The sequence below is a fragment of the Antedon mediterranea genome, chromosome 8 (assembly GCF_964355755.1).
Source record: "Antedon mediterranea chromosome 8, ecAntMedi1.1, whole genome shotgun sequence".
Lineage (NCBI taxonomy): Eukaryota > Metazoa > Echinodermata > Crinoidea > Comatulida > Antedonidae > Antedon > Antedon mediterranea.
The window spans coordinates 12,300,516-12,322,926 of NC_092677.1; the positions used below are offsets into that span (position 1 = coordinate 12,300,516).

The 22,411-nt window shown below is 33.2% G+C and overlaps 2 protein-coding genes across 3 annotated transcripts; one reads left to right on the plus strand and one right to left on the minus strand.

The window, feature by feature from the left end:
- The first annotated feature begins 8,085 nt into the window (after positions 1 to 8,085).
- LOC140056209 (N-acetylglucosamine-1-phosphodiester alpha-N-acetylglucosaminidase-like) lies at positions 8,086 to 15,266 on the plus strand. Its single transcript, XM_072101504.1, has 9 exons — positions 8,086 to 8,227; positions 8,602 to 9,099; positions 9,667 to 9,806; positions 10,688 to 10,796; positions 11,648 to 11,776; positions 12,601 to 12,803; positions 13,179 to 13,355; positions 13,647 to 13,781; positions 14,231 to 15,266. Exons 1-9 carry the CDS (start codon positions 8,157 to 8,159, stop codon positions 14,467 to 14,469), a joined length of 1,701 nt encoding a protein of 566 aa, XP_071957605.1. The 5' UTR covers positions 8,086 to 8,156; the 3' UTR covers positions 14,470 to 15,266.
- Positions 15,267 to 15,779: 513 nt separating this feature from the next.
- LOC140057794 (protein C19orf12 homolog) lies at positions 15,780 to 21,982 on the minus strand. 2 transcript variants are annotated; one of them, XM_072103534.1, is made up of 3 exons: positions 21,796 to 21,979; positions 20,906 to 21,091; positions 15,780 to 18,558 (listed from the first exon to the last, which is right to left on the minus strand). In XM_072103534.1, exons 2-3 carry the CDS (start codon positions 21,063 to 21,065, stop codon positions 18,272 to 18,274), a joined length of 447 nt encoding a protein of 148 aa, XP_071959635.1. In that variant the 5' UTR covers positions 21,066 to 21,091; positions 21,796 to 21,979; the 3' UTR covers positions 15,780 to 18,271. The 2 variants fall into 2 exon arrangements, with proteins under 2 accessions (XP_071959635.1, XP_071959636.1); XM_072103535.1 differs by lacking the exon at positions 15,780 to 18,558 and adding an exon at positions 18,882 to 19,853 and having other exon boundaries at positions 21,796 to 21,982.
- Positions 21,983 to 22,411: the final 429 nt, after the last annotated feature.

Consider the following 22,411-nt stretch of genomic DNA (forward strand, 5'->3'; position numbering starts at 1 on the left):
AAATTTCTAAATACATAGGTATTATAAGCAAACTGAGATATTTTTTTCCTCAACATGTTCTACTTTCTTTATATAATTCGTTTATTCTACCATATTTATTATACTGCAACATTATTTGGGCAGCCGATTACCCTTCAAATCTACACCAAATTCTTATATTACAAAAACGTGTCGTTCGCTTAATAACTTTTTCGCCATTTAGAACGCCCTCTGAACCTCTATTTAAGAAGTTAAACATCGTAAAAATTAATGACCTTCACACAATTCAAGTTACTTCGTTTATGTTTCAGTATGTCAATAATTTGCTACCTATATCGATTTCAATGGTTTTTTTCTAATCGTTTATTACTCCATACATATAACATAAGGAAACCTAATTTATTATTTGTCCCTTCCGTAAGACTGAGGAAAAGCCAATTTTTCATTACTTTTTCAGGTCCCACACAATGGAATAACCTAGATACAGCCACTATTAACGTTAAATCAATTAAACTTTTTAGAAGAAATATGAAAATGCAATGTTTATCAAAGTATCAGTCAGATGACTGATAATTATTTGCGCAATCTTTAGTTTTTTAGTATTTTATATTGGTTTGTTTTCTTTTTTGTTGTTGTTTCTTTTTGTTTGTTTTTTATTTGGGGTCATTATGAGACAAATATTTTTACTTCTAATCTTGATCCCCTATTTATGGTCTTTTGTTTATCATTAATTGATTATATTGTATGTATTTTGTTTACATCTGTATTGTTATACATTTATGTATTAATTTGACCATATTTACTAATAAATATATATTGAAAGAACTTTTTGTTCAGATTGCCTAAAGTCTTCATTGTAGCCTAACGGTATTCTTTTTAAATTAATTTAAAAATTAGGCATTAAAAATTAGGGGATCTGCTAGGTTCCCTCCCGGATAAATTCTTCCAATGTAAAGATTAAAGATGTATTGTCCCCCAAAATCATGAAAAATAAAGATTTTTTAAATCGGACTTTGAATAGGCCATTTTGCAGTTTTAATGAAGTTGTTCACTTCCATAAGAAAAAAAACGGGGGAAAAAAATTATTTCACCTATAAAAAGACAAAATAAACAGTTAAATTACCCAAAAACTCATTGTCTTCCAGACAATTTGACCATTTTTTGCTTTAAATTACATTTTCCTCAGGTAAATAAATTTTTTTCAGACCCAATTTTTTGTGAGAGTGAATAACTATTATGTGACATTAAAATAACATATTCAACAAAAAATTTTAAAAAATATTTTTTTAGGGGGACAATATATCTTTAACAACATCAAAATTCAACATTGGGTGGGCTTCTTTTCCAAATGGACTTCTTTTCGAGATTACTTTCAAACTAAATGATGGGATCTGCTACCCGCCATAAGAAATTGCTTTTTTTATATATAGTTTGAGTAATCTTCTAATGAAAAGATTAACAACATCAAAATTCAACAGTGTGGCGTGATGACCGCAATGACTAACAATACCATCTTCCCCACTACATCTGCACCAACTCATTTGCATAATAACGCACAGCATACCAACTGTTCAATATTTGTATAGGAGTCGCAATCAATGGGTTTGCTGGATGGCCAGGCTTGTTCAGGCTGCTATTGTTCATCATTTAATTTATTGTATCAGTTGTTTTATTTCTCATTAATTCATTTTATTTATTCATGCTCAAACACAGTAAAATGTTGTACAGTCAACTCTCCCAATACCGGACTCTCTGAAAACCAGAAACTCTCCCAATACCAGACTTTTTTTGAGGACCAAAAGGTCCCAAATTTATTTTTACCATTAAAAACACATTCCGAATACCAGACTTTCCGGAAAACCAGACTTATTTGTCCGGCCCAAAGGTGTCCGGTATTGGGAGAGTTGACAGTACATGGTTTGAAATCATTTTCGTTTGTTCAAAGTTAAAAATTCACACACAAATTGTGAAATTATTTATTAAAATAATGCATATGTATTTAAATGAATAAATAAAGAGAATACAATAGCCAGACTGGGCATCGGCACCTTTACACATTTCTATTTATTTGTTCCTAACTTTCTGACATAACTTAGGTGTTCTTAAAATTGAGGGCGCCAAACATAAAATTTACGATATCGGAGAGACGCGGGAAGCCAAAAAAAAAATGATGTTGTGCTCCCTTGCCTCTAGCACGGTAAGGCTCTCTCACAGCCTTGGGGGTACCACACATCAGATGCTTTGATGTTATTGCCTCATGATGTGTGGTGGAAAGGGGGACGTTTAAATCTGTGAACCCCAAACACAGAAGCTCGCATAGCTTTAACTCTTTTCCACCGACCGGCATGGGGTTTGAACCCATGATAATCGTGTTCCACGACGCTCTACCAACTGAGCTATCCGGCCCTCTGATTTATAGCAAGGTTAAAACTAGATTAGTTTCCTCAAATTACGTCATGAATATGCAAATTTATGACGTAACGATTAGATTGACGTAATATGAAGCGCGTAGATTACACTATTGTCACCTTTCATTACTCGTGTACATTGTGTGGCATAACGGGTAGTGGTCTAGTATTACTATCGTTTTGATTCTCTCAGCTCTACTAGCTGGGGTTCGAACCTCTACGGATTTCTTTTTTTTTAAATGTAACTATAAAATGTTTTTCTTTTATTTTGAAAAAGATATTTAGAGAATAGAGAGTCAAGTTAATTTAGGATAGGCATGGGCTGGTCCGATCCTGAAGACTTATATTTATATTTAATATGATATAGGAGGCGTGGCGGCTTCAACAACGTGTGCTTTGGAGCGTATCGATCAAAATAAGTTGAGTGAGACAGAACACCCTTGTTTAATATGTTATGTATTACTATTTATCATTTTATTAATTATTTAAAGGTGTTTATCAAACACTTTGTACCTAACATTGATAGGCCAAGGAGTCTTATTATACTTCTTAAGTATGCGTACTCAACCAATTCAAATCTTAAAATTTCAGAAATTATTGTAAGAAATATAACTAACTCGATCTGTACGGATTTTTGTTTTAATAATTATAAAATGTTTATCTTTTATTTTGAAAGACAGATATTTAATTTAGAGAGTCAAGTTAATTAGGATAATATTAATGTATTAACAAGATCAAAATTGACCGCCGCGAATGACTAACAATTTTATTGTCAGAGAAAAAGGGAATTATAATTCTCTTTGTTACGTGTTTAGAAAAGAATTTATATCTCATCGTAGTTTGGTATGTCGGCGTTGTTATGCAAATGAGTTTGTGCAGGTGTAGTGGGAAAGATGGTTTTAATATTCATTCGCGGTCAACACGCCACACTGTTAAATTTTGGGCTAAAACATTTACAACAGCAAAAATTGGGTGGCAAAAGCCACACAAAAATAAAAGATGTTATGGTGTGCTCTCCCTGCCTCAGCACTAAGGCCAATTGAAGCCAAATGTGCTCCTTCATTTGTTAGTACAGTACTCTTGGGTGGGCTTCTTTTCCAAATGGACTTCTTTTCGAGATTACTTTCAAACTAAATGATGGGATCTGCTACCCGCCCGAAGAAATTGCTTTTTTTATATATAGTTTGAATAATCTTCTAATGAAAAGATTAACAACATCAAAATTCAACAGTGTGGCGTGATGACCGCAATGACTAACAATACCATCTTCCCCACTACACCTGCACCAACTCATTTGCATAATAACGCACAGCATACCAACTGTTCAATATTTGTATAGGAGTCGCAATCAATGGGTTTGCTGGATGGCCATGCTTGAATTGTTCAGGCTGCTATTGTTCATCATTTAATTTATTGTATCAGTTGTTTTATTTCTCATTAATTCATTTTATTTATTCATGCTCAAACACAGTAAAATGTTGTACATGGTTTGAAATCATTTTCGTTTGTTCAAAGTTAAAAATTCACACACAAATTGTGAAATTATTTATTAAAATAATGCATATGTATTTAAATGAATAAATAAAGAGAATACAATAGCCAGACTGGGCATCGGCACCTTTACACATTTCTATTTATTTGTTACTAACTTTCTGACATAACTTAGGTGTTCTTAAAATTGAGGGCGCCAAACATAAAATTTACGATATCGGAGAGACGCGGGAAGCCAAAAAAAAAAATGATGTTGTGCTCCCTCGCCTCTAGCACGGTAAGGCTCTCTCACAGCCTTGGGGGTACCACACATCAGATGCTTTGATGTTATTGCCTCATGATGTGTGGTGGAAAGGGGGACGTTTAAATCTGTGAACCCCAAACACAGAAGCTCGCATAGCTTTAACTCTTTTCCACCGACCGGCATGGGGTTTGAACCCATGATAATCGTGTTCCACGACGCTCTACCAACTGAGCTATCCGGCCCTCTGATTTATAGCAAGGTTAAAACTAGATTAGTTTCCTCAAATTACGTCATGAATATGCAAATTTATGACGTAACGATTAGATTGACGTAATATGAAGCGCGTAGATTACACTATTTTCACCTTTCATTACTCGTGTACATTGTGTGGCATAACGGGTAGTGGTCTAGTATTACTATCGTTTTGATTCTCTCAGCTCTACTAGCTGGGGTTCGAACCTCTACGGATTTCTTTTTTTTTAAATGTAACTATAAAATGTTTTTCTTTTATTTTGAAAAAGATATTTAGAGAATAGAGAGTCAAGTTAATTTAGGATAGGCATGGGCTGGTCATGAAGACTTATATTTATATTTAATATGATATAGGAGGCGTGGCAGCTTCAACAACGTGTGCTTTGGAGCGTATCGATCAAAATAAATTGAGTGAGACAGAACACCCTTGTTTAATATGTTATGTATTACTATTTATCATTTTATTAATTATTTAAAGGTGTTTATCAAACACTTTGTACCTAACATTGATAGGCCAATGAGTCTTATTATACTTCTTAAGTATGCGTACTCAACCAATCCAAATCTTAAAATTTCAGAAATTATTGTAAGAAATATAACTAACTCGATCTGTACGGATTTTTGTTTTAATAATTATAAAATGTTTATCTTTTATTTTGAAAGACAGATATTTAATTTAGAGAGTCAAGTTAATTAGGATAATATTAATGTATTAACAAGATCAAAATTGACCGCCGCGAATGACTAACAATTTTATTGTCAGAGAAAAAGGGAATTATAATTCTCTTCGTTACGTGTTTAGAAAAGATTTTATATCTCATCGTAGTTTGGTATGTCGGCGTTGTTATGCAAATGAGTTTGTGCAGGTGTAGTGGGAAAGATGGTTTTAATATTCATTCGCGGTCAACACGCCACACTGTTAAATTTTGGGCTAAAACATTTACAACAGCAAAAATTGGGTGGCAAAAGCCACACAAAAATAAAAGATGTTATGGTGTGCTCTCCCTGCCTCAGCACTAAGGCCAATTGAAGCCAAATGTGCTCCTTCATTTTTTAGTACAGTACTCTTGGGTGGGCTTCTTTTCCAAATGGACTTCTTTTCGAGATTACTTTCACACTAAATGATTGGATCTGCTACCCGCCCGGAGAAATTGCTTTTTTTATATATAGTTTGAATAATCTTCTAATGAAAAGATTAACAACATCAAAATTCAACAGTGTGGCGTGATGACCGCAATGACTAACAATACCATCTTCCCCACTACACCTGCACCAACTCATTTGCATAATAACGCACAGCATACCAACTGTTCAATATTTGTATAGGAGTCGCAATCAATGGGTTTGCTGGATGGCCATGCTTGTTCAGGCTGCTATTGTTCATCATTTAATTTATTGTATCCGTTGTTTTAATTTCTCATTATCAATTATTCACTTAATTCATTTCATTTATTCATGCTCAAACACAGTAAAATGTAGTACATGGTTTGAAAACATTTTCGTTTGCTCAAAGTTAAAATTTCACACAAATTATGAAATTATGTATTACAATAATGCATATGTATTTAAATAAACAGAGAGAATACACTAGCCAGGCTAGGTATCGGCATCTTTACACATTTCTATATTTATTTGTTCCTAGTTTTCTGACATAACTTAGATGTTCTTAAAATTGAGGGCGCCAAACATAAAATTTACGATATCGGAAAGAGGCGGAAAGCCAAAAAAAAAATGATGTTGTTCTTCCTTGCCTCTAGCACGGTAAGGCTCTCTCACAGCCTTGGGGGTACCACACATCACATGCTTTGATGTTATTGCCTCATGATGTGTGGTGGAAAGGGGGACGTTTAAGTCTGTGAACCCCAAACACAGAAGCTCGCATAGCTTTAACTCTTTTCCACCGACCGGCATGGGGGTTGAACCCACGATATCGTGTTCCACGACGCTCTACCGACTGAGCTATCCGGTCCTCTGATTTCTAGCAAGGTTAAAACTCGATTCGTTTTCTCAAAATTACGTCATGAATATGCAAATTTATGACGTAAGGATTCGAATGACGTAATATGAAGCGCGTATATAAGACTATACTCTTTGTTACCTACATTGTGGCATAACGGGTAGTGCTCTAGTAACTACCGTTTGGATTCTCTCAGCGCTACTAGCTGGGGTTCGAATCTGTACGGATTTCTTTATTTTTTTTTTTAATATAAAATGTTTTTCTTTTATTTTGAAAAAGATATTTAGAGAGTCAAGTTAATTTAGGATAGGCAGGGGTTGGTCCTGGAGACTTATGTTAATATATTTCGAAGTCCAATTTCCGGGCACATGGCAACTCTATTTTTCTAAATTATTAGCTTCACCCACAACCATGGTGGGCTGGTCCTGTAGACTTATAATTTCGTTTGATATTGTTTTTATTTCCTCAAAATTACGTCATGAATATGAAAATTTATGACATAACGATTAGATTGACGTAATATGAAGCGCGTATAAAACTATACTATTGTCACCTTTCATAACGGGTAGTTGTCTAGTAGCTATCGTTTGGATTATCTCAGCTCTACTAGCTGGGGTTCGAATCTGTACGGATTTCTTTTAAAATAAATATATAAAACGTTTTTCTTTTAATTTGAAAAAGACATTTAGAGAGTCAAGTTAATTTAGGATGGAGACTTATATTCCAATTCCGGGAACCTGGAACTCCATTTTTTTTTCTAAATTATTAGGGCTGGTCCTGTAGAATTATATTTCATTTCATATTGTTTTTATTGAACCATGTTTCATGGGGGTAGCCTATCCAGCAAAGCTGATCATTGGCGCCCTCTACAATACAATACAATACAAACAGTAAAAATACATTATCATAAACAAATAAAAAAAACTACTTGAAATATAAGAATTGTGATAAAATTTCCAGATTTCATAAAATTCAAAACTCAAATATTAAAATATAATTTTATTTATTTTTTTTTTTTTATTCCGGTATATAAAACATTACAAAAAGCAGAACAAGTCTGAAATTATTGTAGCACATTATATAAAAAATTTACATTACAGATAAAAAATACAAAACAATTTACAATATGCAATAATGCAATACAATAATACAAATGAGAATTCAATATATACACAAAGGCTCAACATGCTAATTTTATGTACAATTTTAAAATACAGGCAAAATTAGTTAAATTTAGGACATGGATCTCCATGGATAAGATATTGTTTAAAATACACGTAGATTGCATGCCGAATAAAGGACAGGAGATTATTAAGTAAGGTTGGGGCTAGTCAAAGCTACGCTTGTAAGTTTCAGTCTTAGGACGAGGAACAGCAAAAAAAAAAAATTCTTGTTGCATTTGTCGTTCAAGTAGGTTGGAGCTATGTTGTTTTATGACATTAAATGCGAGGCAACCTAGTTGGTAACGAGTCCTTTTTTTCCTACATTTAATATATCAGTATATGAAAGAACATTGGATGTATCTGTTCTTGGTGAGAGATTTCTGAGAATACGGAGAGCTAGGTTCTGAAGAACTTGTACTTTATTAACATTGGCTTTACAAGAGCCCATATAAAACATTATTTCTATTTTATATCACTGTGCTCCACCGGTGACAAATTTGATCCACTGGACTAGACCAGTTACCGTAGTACTATTTCTATTTCTGAAGTAAATAAAGGCATAATTGGCGCTCCACACACACTACGTACAAAACATGGAAGTGGTCATGTGAAAATGAGTACTCCTCTTCCTAGGCCTAGGTGACAAAAAAGAGAGTTTCCATATGGATATGCGATGGGAACTTTACATATTTATTACCCATTGGCTATGGATGTGCAATGGAGAAGAAATGGGGTATAGTATGTTTTAAAGTGTGGTAATTCCGCAGGCCTTGTTGTTGGGCCTAACTAAAAAGCTAGGCACCCACCACTCTGGTCCCGACCAGCTCGAATTGATTGAATTGGAATGGCTCACCACACGTCACCTCGGTCCCAAATCTTTTCTGTAGTCTAGGCCTTGGTCAAGTTCGTCCCTATTCTATAATAGTGTTATTGTTTCTAAAGATTGAACTGAAATATTTGTCACATCACTGCACCGAGAACATTGTTAGGTTATATTATAGTATAGTATTTACCGCAACTATTTGTTGTAGTACTGCACATTCTAATAAAATTGTTGGAAATTAAATAATTTGTTTTTTTTTAATAATAATGCATTTTTTGTTTCAGCTCTCAAATAATGGTTGATGTATTATCGCCTTACAAACTTGGTGAGCACAACCCAAAAAAGTTACACCGGGAAGTGCGAGATTGTCAACCAGTAAAATATGGAAATGTCACCCACACAATCATCCCATCACATGGACAAAACAGTAGCACAATTACGCTTCCAATAACAACAACAAAACGTTTTGTCAGAGACTTTCAGACCTCAATTTATGAGAAGCGTACATCTGGAGGACATATAACCTTTATTAATAATCCTAGTCGGACTTTATCGGTATTAGAGCCGCTTGAAAATGGGGGCTGCGGCGGTAACCGTCGAGCAACGGTTTTAAAGTCTTCTGAACAAAGAAAGTGTATTGTGTCGATGAATGCCGGTTTCTTTAACACACACACTGGTGAATGCCTAGGTAATATTGTGAGTGGAGGCCGCAGGGTGAAAAATTCCAACGGTATACAAAATGCACATTTTGGTATAAAACAAGATGGTTCTTTAGTATTTGGGTATGAAACAAACAAATGATTGATTTTTGTATTTATTGTGGAGAATTGTAAATAATCATCCCTGGTTAGTCACCAAGCCTTAACCCCCTTCCCTGGATCTGTTCAAATGAATGTGAATGCATATACTGTAATATTAAAAAGGTATCAAATGTACAAACTATCTCTCTTATAGTATAAATATGAAAAAAGAGTATAATAATGGGTGTATTAAAAGTGCGATGTGGCAAAATATTGTGGTGATGTGCCAAAATACGCTAGTAATATGACATCATCATGTCCATATCACATTTTTGTTTTCACATAAAGTCTGACGGTGTAGACAGAGCTTTAAGGTAAACAGAAAACATGTTCATTGTTGTTCAGGCCTATTATTATGTTTTCCTGTATTCAAATAAAATAAATGAATTTAATAATCTGTATAAGAACAGCCCCAAATTCTTAAATTAAAAAAATGGCCCATTTGTTACTATTCGTGTCTCAAGCTAGTTGAGAAATAACACCTTGACAATTAAATAAGTAATTGAGTCAAAGATAATAACTTTATTATGGTGCATATATATTTTTCAGATATTTATCTGAAGAGGATGTTGAAAATACAACTAATCCCTTTATACAATTAGTCGGAGGGGTTGGATGGCTTCTCAGAAATGGTGAGGTGTATGTTGATGAGAGCATAAAAGTAGAGTGCGATGAGACAGAAGAAACGGGTAAGTTACAACTAGAAACTAATGTGCTATATTCTATTACATTCTTTTTACTAAGTATTTCCAGTGATGTAGCCACAGGAAATAAAGTGGTGCGGTTGTCAGAAGAAAAGGGAACAATCCCCTGTGCAGTTCACATGGTTGTTAAAGACCTCTGTGAAAAGTGGTCAGGTTGATACCTTACCAACCGTACTGGTTTCACTTAGTGATTTGAATAAATAATTTAGGATGGTATTCACTTTTTAAAAAGAAAATATTTATTTAACACTTAAGTAAATCATTTCTCTTAAGTGATATTCACTTGGATGACAGATTGTGTAAATGGTGAATACAGACACAGATTCCTAATTTGAGAGAGGAAGTAAAGTGATACTCGTGATTAAAACGTTTTCTGGAAGCTGTTGAATTGTAGATACGAATTCATGTAAAAATTATGCGCATCTGATCTGTTCAATTATAAAAGTCGTAATTTCATATTTTTCATTATAGTTCATGACATTAAAAAGAGCGCACATCCATATTTTACATATCCAAATTTCTTCAACATGTTAATATTTTAAAAAATTGCTATCTACGTGTTTTATTTTGATGACGTCGTCATGTTAGAAAATGGATAAAAATGCGGGTCCCGTTATTTTCACCTATTCTGCACTGTATGTAGTACGTATACAGTATATAGTTTATATACTTAGACGTGACACAAAATAGAGGGCACACTAAAGTTGTATTTTTTTCAGGTCACAATGGCATAATCGTTATTTCTGTGTGCAATGTTCTAGCGTATGACCTGCACATGGCGTTTGCGCGGCGGATAACCTAACTCATCCATAGTGATGAGTTCAAATCTAGTTGAACTTAGTTGTGTATTTTCATTATTATAACAGGCTCGGCAAAGGAGTTCTTTGAAGTTGTGTCGGCGAGAACAGCGATAGGAAGTGATGCAGAGGGCAGGGTTGTACTTGTAAATATTGATGGACAAACACGCAAATTTGGGTAAGAATATCTAGTTTAATGTTAGTCATTTGCTTTTGTTTATTTGAGAGGTTTCGCAATCTTACAAATACGATAACGAAAACGGATATGTCACACACACGTATTCGTTTTTCGTAAGCCAGTAAAAATCTGTTTCGCATGGCAACGAAATATTGAGGGCGCCGTCCAAAATATGACTGCGGTAAATTTGAGCGATACGTGTTGCTTCGTGCTTGGCTGCCTAGGCCTAGCGTAACATCAAAGCGAGTGAGGACTTTAAAAACTGCTATTTATCAAAATTGACCTGGCATTTTAGTAAATTACTTTAGTAAATTACTTTCAATAATCGATAATTATATTATAATTATGAATCATTCCTGATTCAAATGCAAAATGTGCAAAATAGATCAAAAACTATACTCGTTTTGTAGTTACGAATATGACTGGTGATATTCAACACGAATACGCTTACGACTATGAAATGGGGATCAGCTCAAAAGTTTCACAAATGCGTGACGTATCCGTTGTCGTTATCGTATTCGTAAGGTTGCGAAACCTCCCTATTAATTTAAAGAATTTATTGAAATACAATTTCAAATTGAAAAAAAATGTTGTTAATGAAATTTACTTGGGTCAAATATTATAACTTAAGCTCTGTCATCACAATCAAACTTAATGTGACAAAAAAATGTAATGTGCCCATGTATGGAAATGATGATATCATATCACTACAATATTTAAGCATATCACTACCATATTTGGGCACATCACACTTTTTTCAAACCAGTTTGATAGTGTAGACACACATTTTTTTGTCACATAAAGTTTGATAGTGTAGACAGCTTAATAGTGCATAAATATTTTGTTCTCAGAGTAAACTTAAGGATGATGGCAGAGTTCTTGAAGGAGTTAGGTGTAGTAGATGCTATCAATCTAGATGGTGGAGGATCGGCAACGTATGTGATTAATGGAACTGTTGTAGACTACCCAACAGACACATGGTAATTGTTAATAAACCCAGAAATTGTTTGTCAGCAATTATTATTCAACAAGGCAACTTTAAAAAATTAAAAAAATTAGCAAACTAGAAGTGCAGTGAGTGCTACGAGTAGATTTATAACATAACGTAGAATGTCAAACTGAATGTCTATATTAGAATGCTTCTTATTGGATAACAAAAAGACCCTTTTTTCATTTCATTTATTTTACGTCTCACATATAACAAAAAATAACAAACACTAGAGAGAGACAGGATTCCCAAAAGCGAATTAAATCAAACTATCAAGTGGATCTCCAAAGCATAACATCATCCAACAATAAAATACAAAACGTGAAGATTAAACAGAACCAAACATCTATACAATAATTATCCTAGTAATTACCCTACATCTACGTATCAAATCAAAGTAAACATTTATTTCCTTCAATTGCAGAAAATATAGAAACATAATCTTTAACAACGTTGAAACGTAATTATAAGGTTTAAAAAAGGAACAAATGAAAATAAAATGTAACAAACAAATTGTTACTGTGCAGTGGACAAACAATAATTGATTTCACCGGCAGAGAGCGAAAGCCGTACACCTGCCTAGGTTGTCTTAGGCTAATGTTTTGTAGTTAAACAATGAACTTTCTGATCTTACAAGCAATGTAAGTGAGTTGACCAATCACAAGAGACAGTTTGGATGATCCATCCGGTTGTGATTGGTAAAATTAATTGTGGTGGGTTTGCATCTTTGTGGAAAACATTGTTGCGATTCATTCTTGTATTGTTATGTAACATAAAATGATATTTAACCATTATTAAACATTTGTATTACTACAGTACCGATCGAGAATATAATTGTGCTCGTCAGGTTTCGACGATAATATGTGCTCATGAACCAGAATGCCAACCTGAGAATTGTAGTAACCATGGAGATTGTATACTAGGAACATGTCATTGTCATGACAACTGGAAAGGAGCAAGGTGTGATGAGTTGTTTTGTGGTAGTACTAATTGTGGAGAACATGGCAAATGTACAAATGGTGAGTTATTTCTATGTTTTGTGAATGTTTAATCTGTGATTGTATTTGCCTCATGAATTATTCATTGCGCATAATTATGTCCAAACAGTTGTACCACATTTGCAGTAGCTTGCTGGGGTTCACAACCAAAGAACAGCTCTACATATTTAGCTCACTGGGAAATGTTCTTGTAAATTCTCTTACATAGATATTTAGGAACACTGGCTTGTTGACGTCCCAGCCTTGGGGTCACAAGTGAGTTATTGTGCATACAACCAAAGAACAGATCTATCACATTTAGCTCACTAAAAAGTCTTTAAAATAATGTTTTTTCTTGGGACATGGTGTTTAAGCACACTAGCTTGTTAATATCCTATTATTATTATTATTTTTTAGATGGCTGTGTATGTGAAGCTGGTTGGGAACCACCATTTTGTATATTTGTTTGCGCTATGGGTCACTATGGCGTCAACTGTGAAGGAACCTGCCAGTGTCAGAATGGAGCCATTTGTAATGTCAGCTCAGGAGCATGTAGCTGCCTTCCTGGCTACCGTGGTGTTTTCTGTGATGAAGGTAAACAAACTTTAATAATTTTTTTGTCCCACAATAATTATAATAGTCATTTATTTTATAGCCCCTTGTTAGGCTGTTAATGCACTGTACAGAATTATTATTATTATTATTAATGAAGTAAATCAGAAAATGGCAAATTGTTATATAAAAAAAAGTCTTTAGCTGCGTTTAAACAAAAGTAACACAGATTAATATTAGTGGACTAACTGTAGTATTATGGCAGAAAATTTGCACAAGCTCAGTAAATTATAGTAAATATTCTATGAGGAGTATCTTTTTATTACTTTGCAGTGTGTCCAGTTGGATTCTATGGCCAAGATTGCCTTGAGACCTGTTACTGTCCTGGTCAATCCTGCTTTTGCCATCATGTGACCGGTAACTGTGATGTATCTAAGAATAATACAAACAGCATCTACCTTTTACAAAGTAAGTGTTTCAAAAAATCATCAGTAAAAATTACTCTTAATTAAGCTCTGTCTACACTATCAAAAAAGTGTGATATGGCCAAATATGGTAGTGATATGACATCAACATGTCCATATATGGGCACATCACATTTTTTTTGGTCATATTTTGAGTGTAGACAGCGCTTTAGCAGAGTTGGTTTTTTGTTATTATTTGGTTAAAGTGTGTTACTTGGTAAATCAGGAGTTAGATTTTATTAAACACTATTATTTATGGACATTATCCAAATTAGGTAACCCTGTGATAACAAATATTTCAGCGCCTTGAGCACTTTGTAAATATGTATGCTTTATAAATCTTATTGTCTATAGATAACATTAAAATATAAGTTATTATAATTATATTAGGTGATCCACCACTAATGGCAGAGAACCTGTTGTGATTGTACAAATTGTTGTTCTTTTTCACAGCTGCAAAATGTATGGCAGATGAAGTCACCGAAACGAAAGGTATTACACCAGTAACAACCAATGACAAAGAAAAAGAACTATTCATTGGATTTGTCACGATGACGTGCATCGCTGCCGTCAGTATCCTGTGCAATATATTTCTCTTATGCTTCCAATGTGCGTGTCGTTGCCGAACAAAACCATTCCGTTCTAAAAATAAACTGTATGCCAGAATAAGTGAATCGTTTGAATCAGAATAATCAAAAAGCGGACACAAAATTTCTGAGATGTTGATCATGAAATCAAATTAGTTTTTAAATCTCTACTAAATATTGAAAAGGATTACTCTGTATTACAATTAAAGAAATAACAATTCCTGTAGCAATACTAATGCTGTTTATTTTATGAGGCTGGTTCCGTTTCCAACTGTTGAAAAATAAATTGTGTAGAAATAATATTGATTTTCTAAACAGGTCAAATCAGTCTTAAGAATCACTATCCTAGAACATTTGCCAAGGATATTCAAACTTGCGATCTCTGACACCAGGGATATTGATGGTATAGGCCGAATCAGCAATAGGCAAGGTATTGAAAAATACCAGTTACTCACTTTAATAAGTAATCAATTTTTTTTAGGTGGATGTACCAGCAATTTTCTTGAAAGTTATTCATTAAATTAAAACATTTTTATGAAATTTCACCAGTACATAATATATTTCAAAAATCTAATAATGTTAAATAACCAAATTTTAATTTAAAAAAACATTTATATAGTGCCACTTCCAAAATACAAATTATTAAAGTAAAGGTGTATTGTATCCCTAATTTTTCTGAATGTTTTTTTTTTGTAATTTAATTTTAAAAGAATTTATTATTTTATAGTATTTCAGCGATAGGTGGTTTAGAGATTTTTTATTTTCATTATAATTTATTCTATATATTGAATTTAATATTTGGTTTATATGAGATATATGCAAAGAAGAATTCAACAAAAATTGTTTAATTTTTGGTTTTAAACATGATAATTATCAGTTGTCTTGCACAATAAATATACAAGAGCATATATTATAGTATGTAAGTACTGTAGTAATATACTGTGTATGCAATAATTTGTTTACTGTTGAAAAAGTAAACATTTTTTTTCTCTTGGATTTATTTAATAAGGTGAATTTCTTTGATTAAATTTATGAAAAGTACATGAGTTATGATTGATTGGTGTTTGTTTTAAAGCTCTCTGTCTGCACTATCAAACTAGTTTGACAAAAAAAGTGTGATGTGCACAAATATGGTAGTGATATGACATCATGTCCATATATGGGCATATCACCTTTTTTTTTCTTGTAAAGTTTGATCGTATCAAACACCCAGTGCTGCAGCCACAAGAAAATGCTGCGGTTGCCGCAAGAGGAGGCAATCCCTGTGCAGGCAGGGTTGTCAAAAGCTTCTCCCAAAAAGTGTAACCTTACCAACCGTACTGGTGGTTACGGCCCTGACACCCACACATGCATTTGCACACCCAGGATGATGCCGTGCTGGAAAAATAACGAATATTAAGACAATTTTGACTTTAATATACTTTTAATAATTGTTATAACAGATAGATATTGTAACACACTGCCCATAATAATGAACTTTATTATAGAGAAATGAAAAATAATGTACAGGCGATCCTATTAGTGGTCAGTTGCTGTTAACTTGTACAGTAATTTTGTCACCACGTTAGCCTACATTTAAAAATGCCAAAATACATACTGTACATGAGTACCCCACCTCAAGTCATACTGGATTCAGTACACTACCATCGCCACTACAAAACTATGTACTCAATGTCAGTTTTTCATTTACACGAACATAATATTTTTATTAGGAGAATATTTTGGCAAGAGACAACAATAAATAATAATCACATAAATATAGTTTTGAAAAATATTGTAGTTTTGTAAATTTTGCCTTACTTTTACCTTGTATTTGTTTTTCAAAACTGACCCTGTTTTGTAAGACTACTTTAATAAAGTAAGTTGTACATGGATTGATGATAAAAATATAATAAAATGTTTATAGTATATTATTTAGAAAAATAGATTCTTTGGTTTGCAGAAACTTCACCCTTAACCACATTTTTACTAGTTACACTAAAAAAAACATTGATTATGATGAGTTATTTTGCAATGAATACAATAATTAATTTTATATAACATTTAAGTAAATCCCGGTCATTTGATTGGAGGATTGTGGGTCACATGATATTCAATAAACACTTCATTGAACCCATGCAACATCAAGAGTTCATTCTTGTTTTATGACACAGAGATGTACAGTAGCCACAAGAAAAGGGAACAATCTCTGTTCAAACCACTGGGTTATCACTGTGAAAAATGAGTCAGGTTGAAACTGGTGACAAACCTAAGTACATTTGGGCTAAATGTTAATGCATGGGTACTTCACATTGTAATAATTTTCTTTTGCAAACATTTTAACAATGGAGATATCACAGACAACCTAAAATATGAAAATGACACAAGAATAATTGTAATAATTCACTAGATCATGTACAAACAACCTTATTTACAAATAATGCATAGATGTGTTAAGAAAAAAATGTTTTTTAAAGTATGTAATTACATAACATTTACATTAAACATGTATTTTAATTAAGGCTGGTGGGTACAGTACAGTAGGATGGTCACAAAAAAAGACAAATTCTATTCTATAATCATTTGCTTATTGTTAAATATAAATCTTTGTGACAAAATTAAGTTTAGTACGTGATAGCTCACATACTGTACATATGCACATTTCTGATTGGCCATGAATTTCTAGATCTGAATTCCTCTTTTTTTACATGTGGGAATGGACAAACCAATGGTAAAGTATGTTTGTACTTGAATACCTTTTTTATGTAACAATAAATCATTCAATGTTTATTCATTGTTGCTTTTCAATCTGATTGGCAGTTCTAAATGTTGTGCTTTTTTATAGTTAAGTACTGTACTTAAATATTAAATTAGTATCACATTGATAGTATTAATTAATAATCTGTGGCAATGCTTTTCACCAAAAAATGGAAAAAGCCTATCAATAAATATACAGTACCTTATGGCTTTATATCTATATTTAGGCTAAAATTCTACATTTCTAATACATTTTATGACATTGTTTTTACATTAACTTAACCTTAAAAATAATTCCCAAGATACAGTTGTAACATGTGACTAGCATGTGACACTGTATCATGGGATATAAGACACTGAACAAATTGAGATACAGTTCAGTTTACTGAGAATTTGGGTGATCAAAAAGAAATAGAATGGAAAAACAAAATGAAATCTCTACGAAAACTACACTACTTAAACTATGTACTACTTAATAATAAAGCACCATTCAAAATATAGTAAGCATTCACATACAGAATATTGTAATCAGCATGTTTTGTTTATACCAATAGTGCCCTCAAAATGGAAAACTAAGCAAACTTTGGTCACTTTACCCATTAAGGCCTAAAGCTCTGTCTACACTATCAAATTTTATGTGAAAAAAAATGTGATGTGCTCATATACCTGTAGACATGATGATGTCATATCACTACCATATTTGGGCTTATCACTATCATATTTGGGCATATCACTATCATATTTGGGCATATCACTAGTTTGATAGTGTAGACAGAGCTGAAAACAATTTTATACCTACTCCTTGCTTTACTTTTGCATTGTAAATGTTTTGGTTTAGCTTTTTTTATAACAAAGCTATTGGACAAAAGTGTTATATATTGCGTAACTCATGTAGTTAATATTTAACAGGCTTGTTTCTACACTATCAAACTTTATGTGACAAAAAATGTGATGTTCCCAAATATGGTAGTTAATACGGCATAATTGTCTCTATACATGGCCACATCACATAAAGTTTGATGTGTAGACAAAGCTTAACACATACAACACACTGCTTGGTAATCATCTCCATAACAACAAAGCATTGTTTACTTTTGAAAAGTTATATACCTTTTGTTAAAGATTACATATCCTTTGTACAGTATATAATATCTCACTTTCATTACAAAATTTACTCTGCTTTTCCTCTTTGTTTATGGTTCTCTTCCATGACTAACTTCATATCTTCCTTTATATATTTTTTCGTTCTTTCCGACAGTTTTGCGCGTAATTCACCATCTTCTGTCAACTGGCGCATCAGAATGGAGAAGTCTGCGTCGGGATACTGATCCAGTACATCCTGAAATGATATGTGCAGTTGGTGGCGCTTGTCTGAATCAAGTTCTGTTAGCACCTCCGACACTTTTCGTGTCTTTCCGCCAACTTTCCATTTGGCATAGCCAGCACCAATCATGCTACCTGTAATTAATAAATAAAATTGGCAGATGTTAAAAATTTGCATGTTATAAAATGGCAGATGTTGTGCAATTAGAATTCTGTGTAGAATGTTCATATTATTTTAGTGAACTTCCAAAAATAACAAATAAAGACTGACACTGCCAGATAAAGTATACAAAATGTTTAATGTATATAAACATGATTTAAAAATCTTAAACAAATTTTATATAAAATCAAAATTAAGGTTCATAAATTAAATTTCATAATTTATAGAAGTCAAAGTATAGAAATAACAAAAACTGATACTGACTTACTAAAATGTCAATATTGCATTAAATACTGTTAATAATCCTATTTTGACATTTATAAGTTACTGTAGTTATTTTAACTACTCCATTAATTACTTATTGAACTTAAAAATAAACTATTCAATCTCGCTAGCATTTGAAATACAGTAATTCTAATCATTGCCAATTACAATAATACTGTATACCATTAACACAATTTATTGCTGAAAAACAAATGCTGAAAATGATATCTGGAAATAAGTGTACATGTAACACTTCTATCTACTGAGTTGAGTTTGTGGAAGGGTACAGTATTACAGTAGTCTATACACTCCCATTCCCAATAAAAACATTGAGTAAATGTATTTTATACCACTGCAGAATATTATTTGAAAACCAGTTCCTTTCCCAATTCTTACAGAAAGAAACAGAATTTATACTGTTATAGAATAAACAGTATCTTACTATACTGTAAGCTTGAGTTTACTATTATTTCTACATTATTAAAAAAAGGATTTTGAAATTCTGAATTTTAAATGGGATTCAAGTGAATCATCTCAGAATAACTATAAACTGCTCGATATATGTAATGCACAGTACAAAAAAGCATCAATGGTGGGTGTCCAAAGTAAAGTTACTAAACAAATATTGCATTCCTATGTTACTGATAGCGTCCTAAATTATTGTAGCGTCCAGGTAAGGTCTTAGGCACGAAATAGACTTATTTCTTTTCTGAGTAATTAATATATTCGGAGGAGTTCAGTTACTGTTGGGTGAGAATAGACATGTTCAGTTCATTTTGCAGATAGTTTGTCAAGCCCTCAACAACACGCCCTCTAACGTCAGTGTCTCCACTGATTAGCTTTTGGAGCTCAAATACATCGTTGTAATCCAGCCCTTGGAATATTATTTGATAATGATTATATAGTCTCTCTTTCTGTTCTGGACTCATCTCCTGCAATATTTGTGGCACAGATTTAAATTTGCCATTGGTCATATAAGCGGCTACCAAACTACCACATGTTCCACCTGAAAGGAAGACCAGCATGCATCAGAAAGAGAGACATGTAAACGTAGCGACACTTACTACCCTTAGCGCAATTTTTAAAAAGACTAAATGAAGCAATTGATGTACAGTGCACTACATATTTCAAGGCCTATTTAGTAATGTACAGGACCAGCCTAGAAACCAGCATCAGAGAAGTAATTTCATAGAACTCAATCGTAACTGTACAATATGGTCAAATGACCTCTAAAGTCAGGAAACGAAAATATACTTTTATAAGGTCACTTGTTTGACCATTGATTGACAGATCTATTGGAAAGTCTACAGTAATTGAAAGTGAATGAGGAAGAATTATCTCATGTCCAGACACTATCAAGACCTGCGTATAATTCATTTTTTTAAAGATAAAAAATTATATTATACCAAGTTATTATTAAATAGAAAATACCATAGTAAATTCATAATCAACATCATAAAATCATGGGTCACAGGGACAGTGGTAATGGTCACTCAACTTGAGCATCCTACTGTATCCTCATAGATGTACTTTAGCAGGACCTTACAGCCTGCCTGTTGGCACCCATCCTAACGATTATTTTCTTTGTACAGGTATCTTAAATTTAAATCAAAGGCACCTACAGTATTACTGTTGCTTGGAAAAATTGTATTTGAAACTTATGAAGTACTGTAAATCATAAGATGTGAAAATGTGTGCGAGACTTGTCAGGTTTGTAAACATGAAAAATATGTCATCAAATGTTTAGTGTTACATAATCTATGCACTGTATTCTTGCAGTATGGATTTAAACATTCTTAACCCTCTACTTCGCATTCACCGCTGTTTCACAGTACAGTGTATACAGTCAATGTCTACTCGTCTGTATATCGCTGATGATTCTACACAATTCAGTACAAGTCTTAAGCTCTATCAAACTTATTTTGACAAAAAATGTGATGTTCCATACAGTATATGGACATGATGATGTCATATCACTACCATATTTGGGCACATCACACCTTTTTCAAACTAGTATGATAGTGTAGACAGAGCTTTAATATCAAATTGATCCCTTACCAACAGCGATTCCTAAAGGTCCACCCATCAAACCGCCAATCGTGGCACCTGTTCCTGCCATTACTCCTGCCTTCATTGTCTCTTTCACAGTCACTCTGAGGTTCTCCTCTTCTGCTAAAACAGACAGGAGTCTAATAAGTTCATCAGCTGACACAGGCATCTTGATTCTTTATATTCCCCTTTTGTCTAAAAGAAAGAAAATTACAGATTTTTTATATTTGCAAATTATTTTTATTCTGTTGTGAATATGGTATGGTTCATCGCAAATACTGTAGCTTGATTTCATGAGGAACTTCATTGCACAATGCATGATGGGAAGGGTTTGGGAGCAAACATCACAACGCGTATATAAATATACAAACAACAAAATCGTGTACGTGCGCGTCGTGACATTTGCTCCTGAACCCTTCCCATCAAGCGTCGGGCACGCTATTTGCTTATTGGCACATCATTAGTGCATGGTCAACTGTACCAATATAGATGGACGGGAAAAAAATTACAATTATATGCACGTGCCACGGTTGATCATGTCATTTTCATAAAAATAATTAATAATTGATAAAAATATTTATGATATTAAATGTGATTATGAATGTAAAATTCTCTTTTTATCTAATTAATACAGATAGTTAGCCTGGCCCTATGCATTTTACTGTATAATGGGATCAAGATGTATTTTACATTTTAATCTTATCAATTTACGATGATTTCAGAGGCAGGCTAGCTAGGCCGAGGCCCTTATTCATGATGATCCGTCATGTCGTGGGTCTGCATCGTGCAAGAAGCAGGGGATTTATACACGAAATGCTCGATCTCCCGAGAGCACCGCCACCACCACACAGACAGCACTCACTGTGTGTCGAAAACAACAACAGCTCTAAAATACTTACAAAAAAGCTCTTTAGAATTTACGGACACCTTTATTGAAAATACAACTGTTTGATTCGAATAAGTCTTAACTTCCCATTGCATTTATAACGAAACAATTGAATGAGAGACAGTAAAGCTAAGCTCCGGCTTAACACGAAACGTTGGATGCCGCGTTGTCGATCCACAAAAACCCAGGTTGACGTGGAACATGATTATCTTCCGGGTCAAATATTTGAATAGTTTCCACTTCCGGCTTCCATTTTGCGTCATTACATTTTCCATTGTTTATGTTTTATCACCATTGTATTTTAACAGTATTCTTGTAAATTACGTCTATTGTATAAACATAATTAAAATATGTATTAGCCAGACTAAATAATAACTATATGCAATAACTTTGAAATTTGAAATAAACGAAGTAATATTCAATTTATTGCATCATTTTCATTTTCTTTATAAATTTGTAAGTTCTGACCCATGACAACAACACGCACGAATCATGTGCCTTTGTTATGATCGTTATATTTTAACTAGTAGGTGAACTTGAAATACAATGTTGAAATAAATGACATATAAGCTCAATATATAGTTGATGAATAACAACTTATTGAACGTAAAACGTGGTCAATGAAGTAT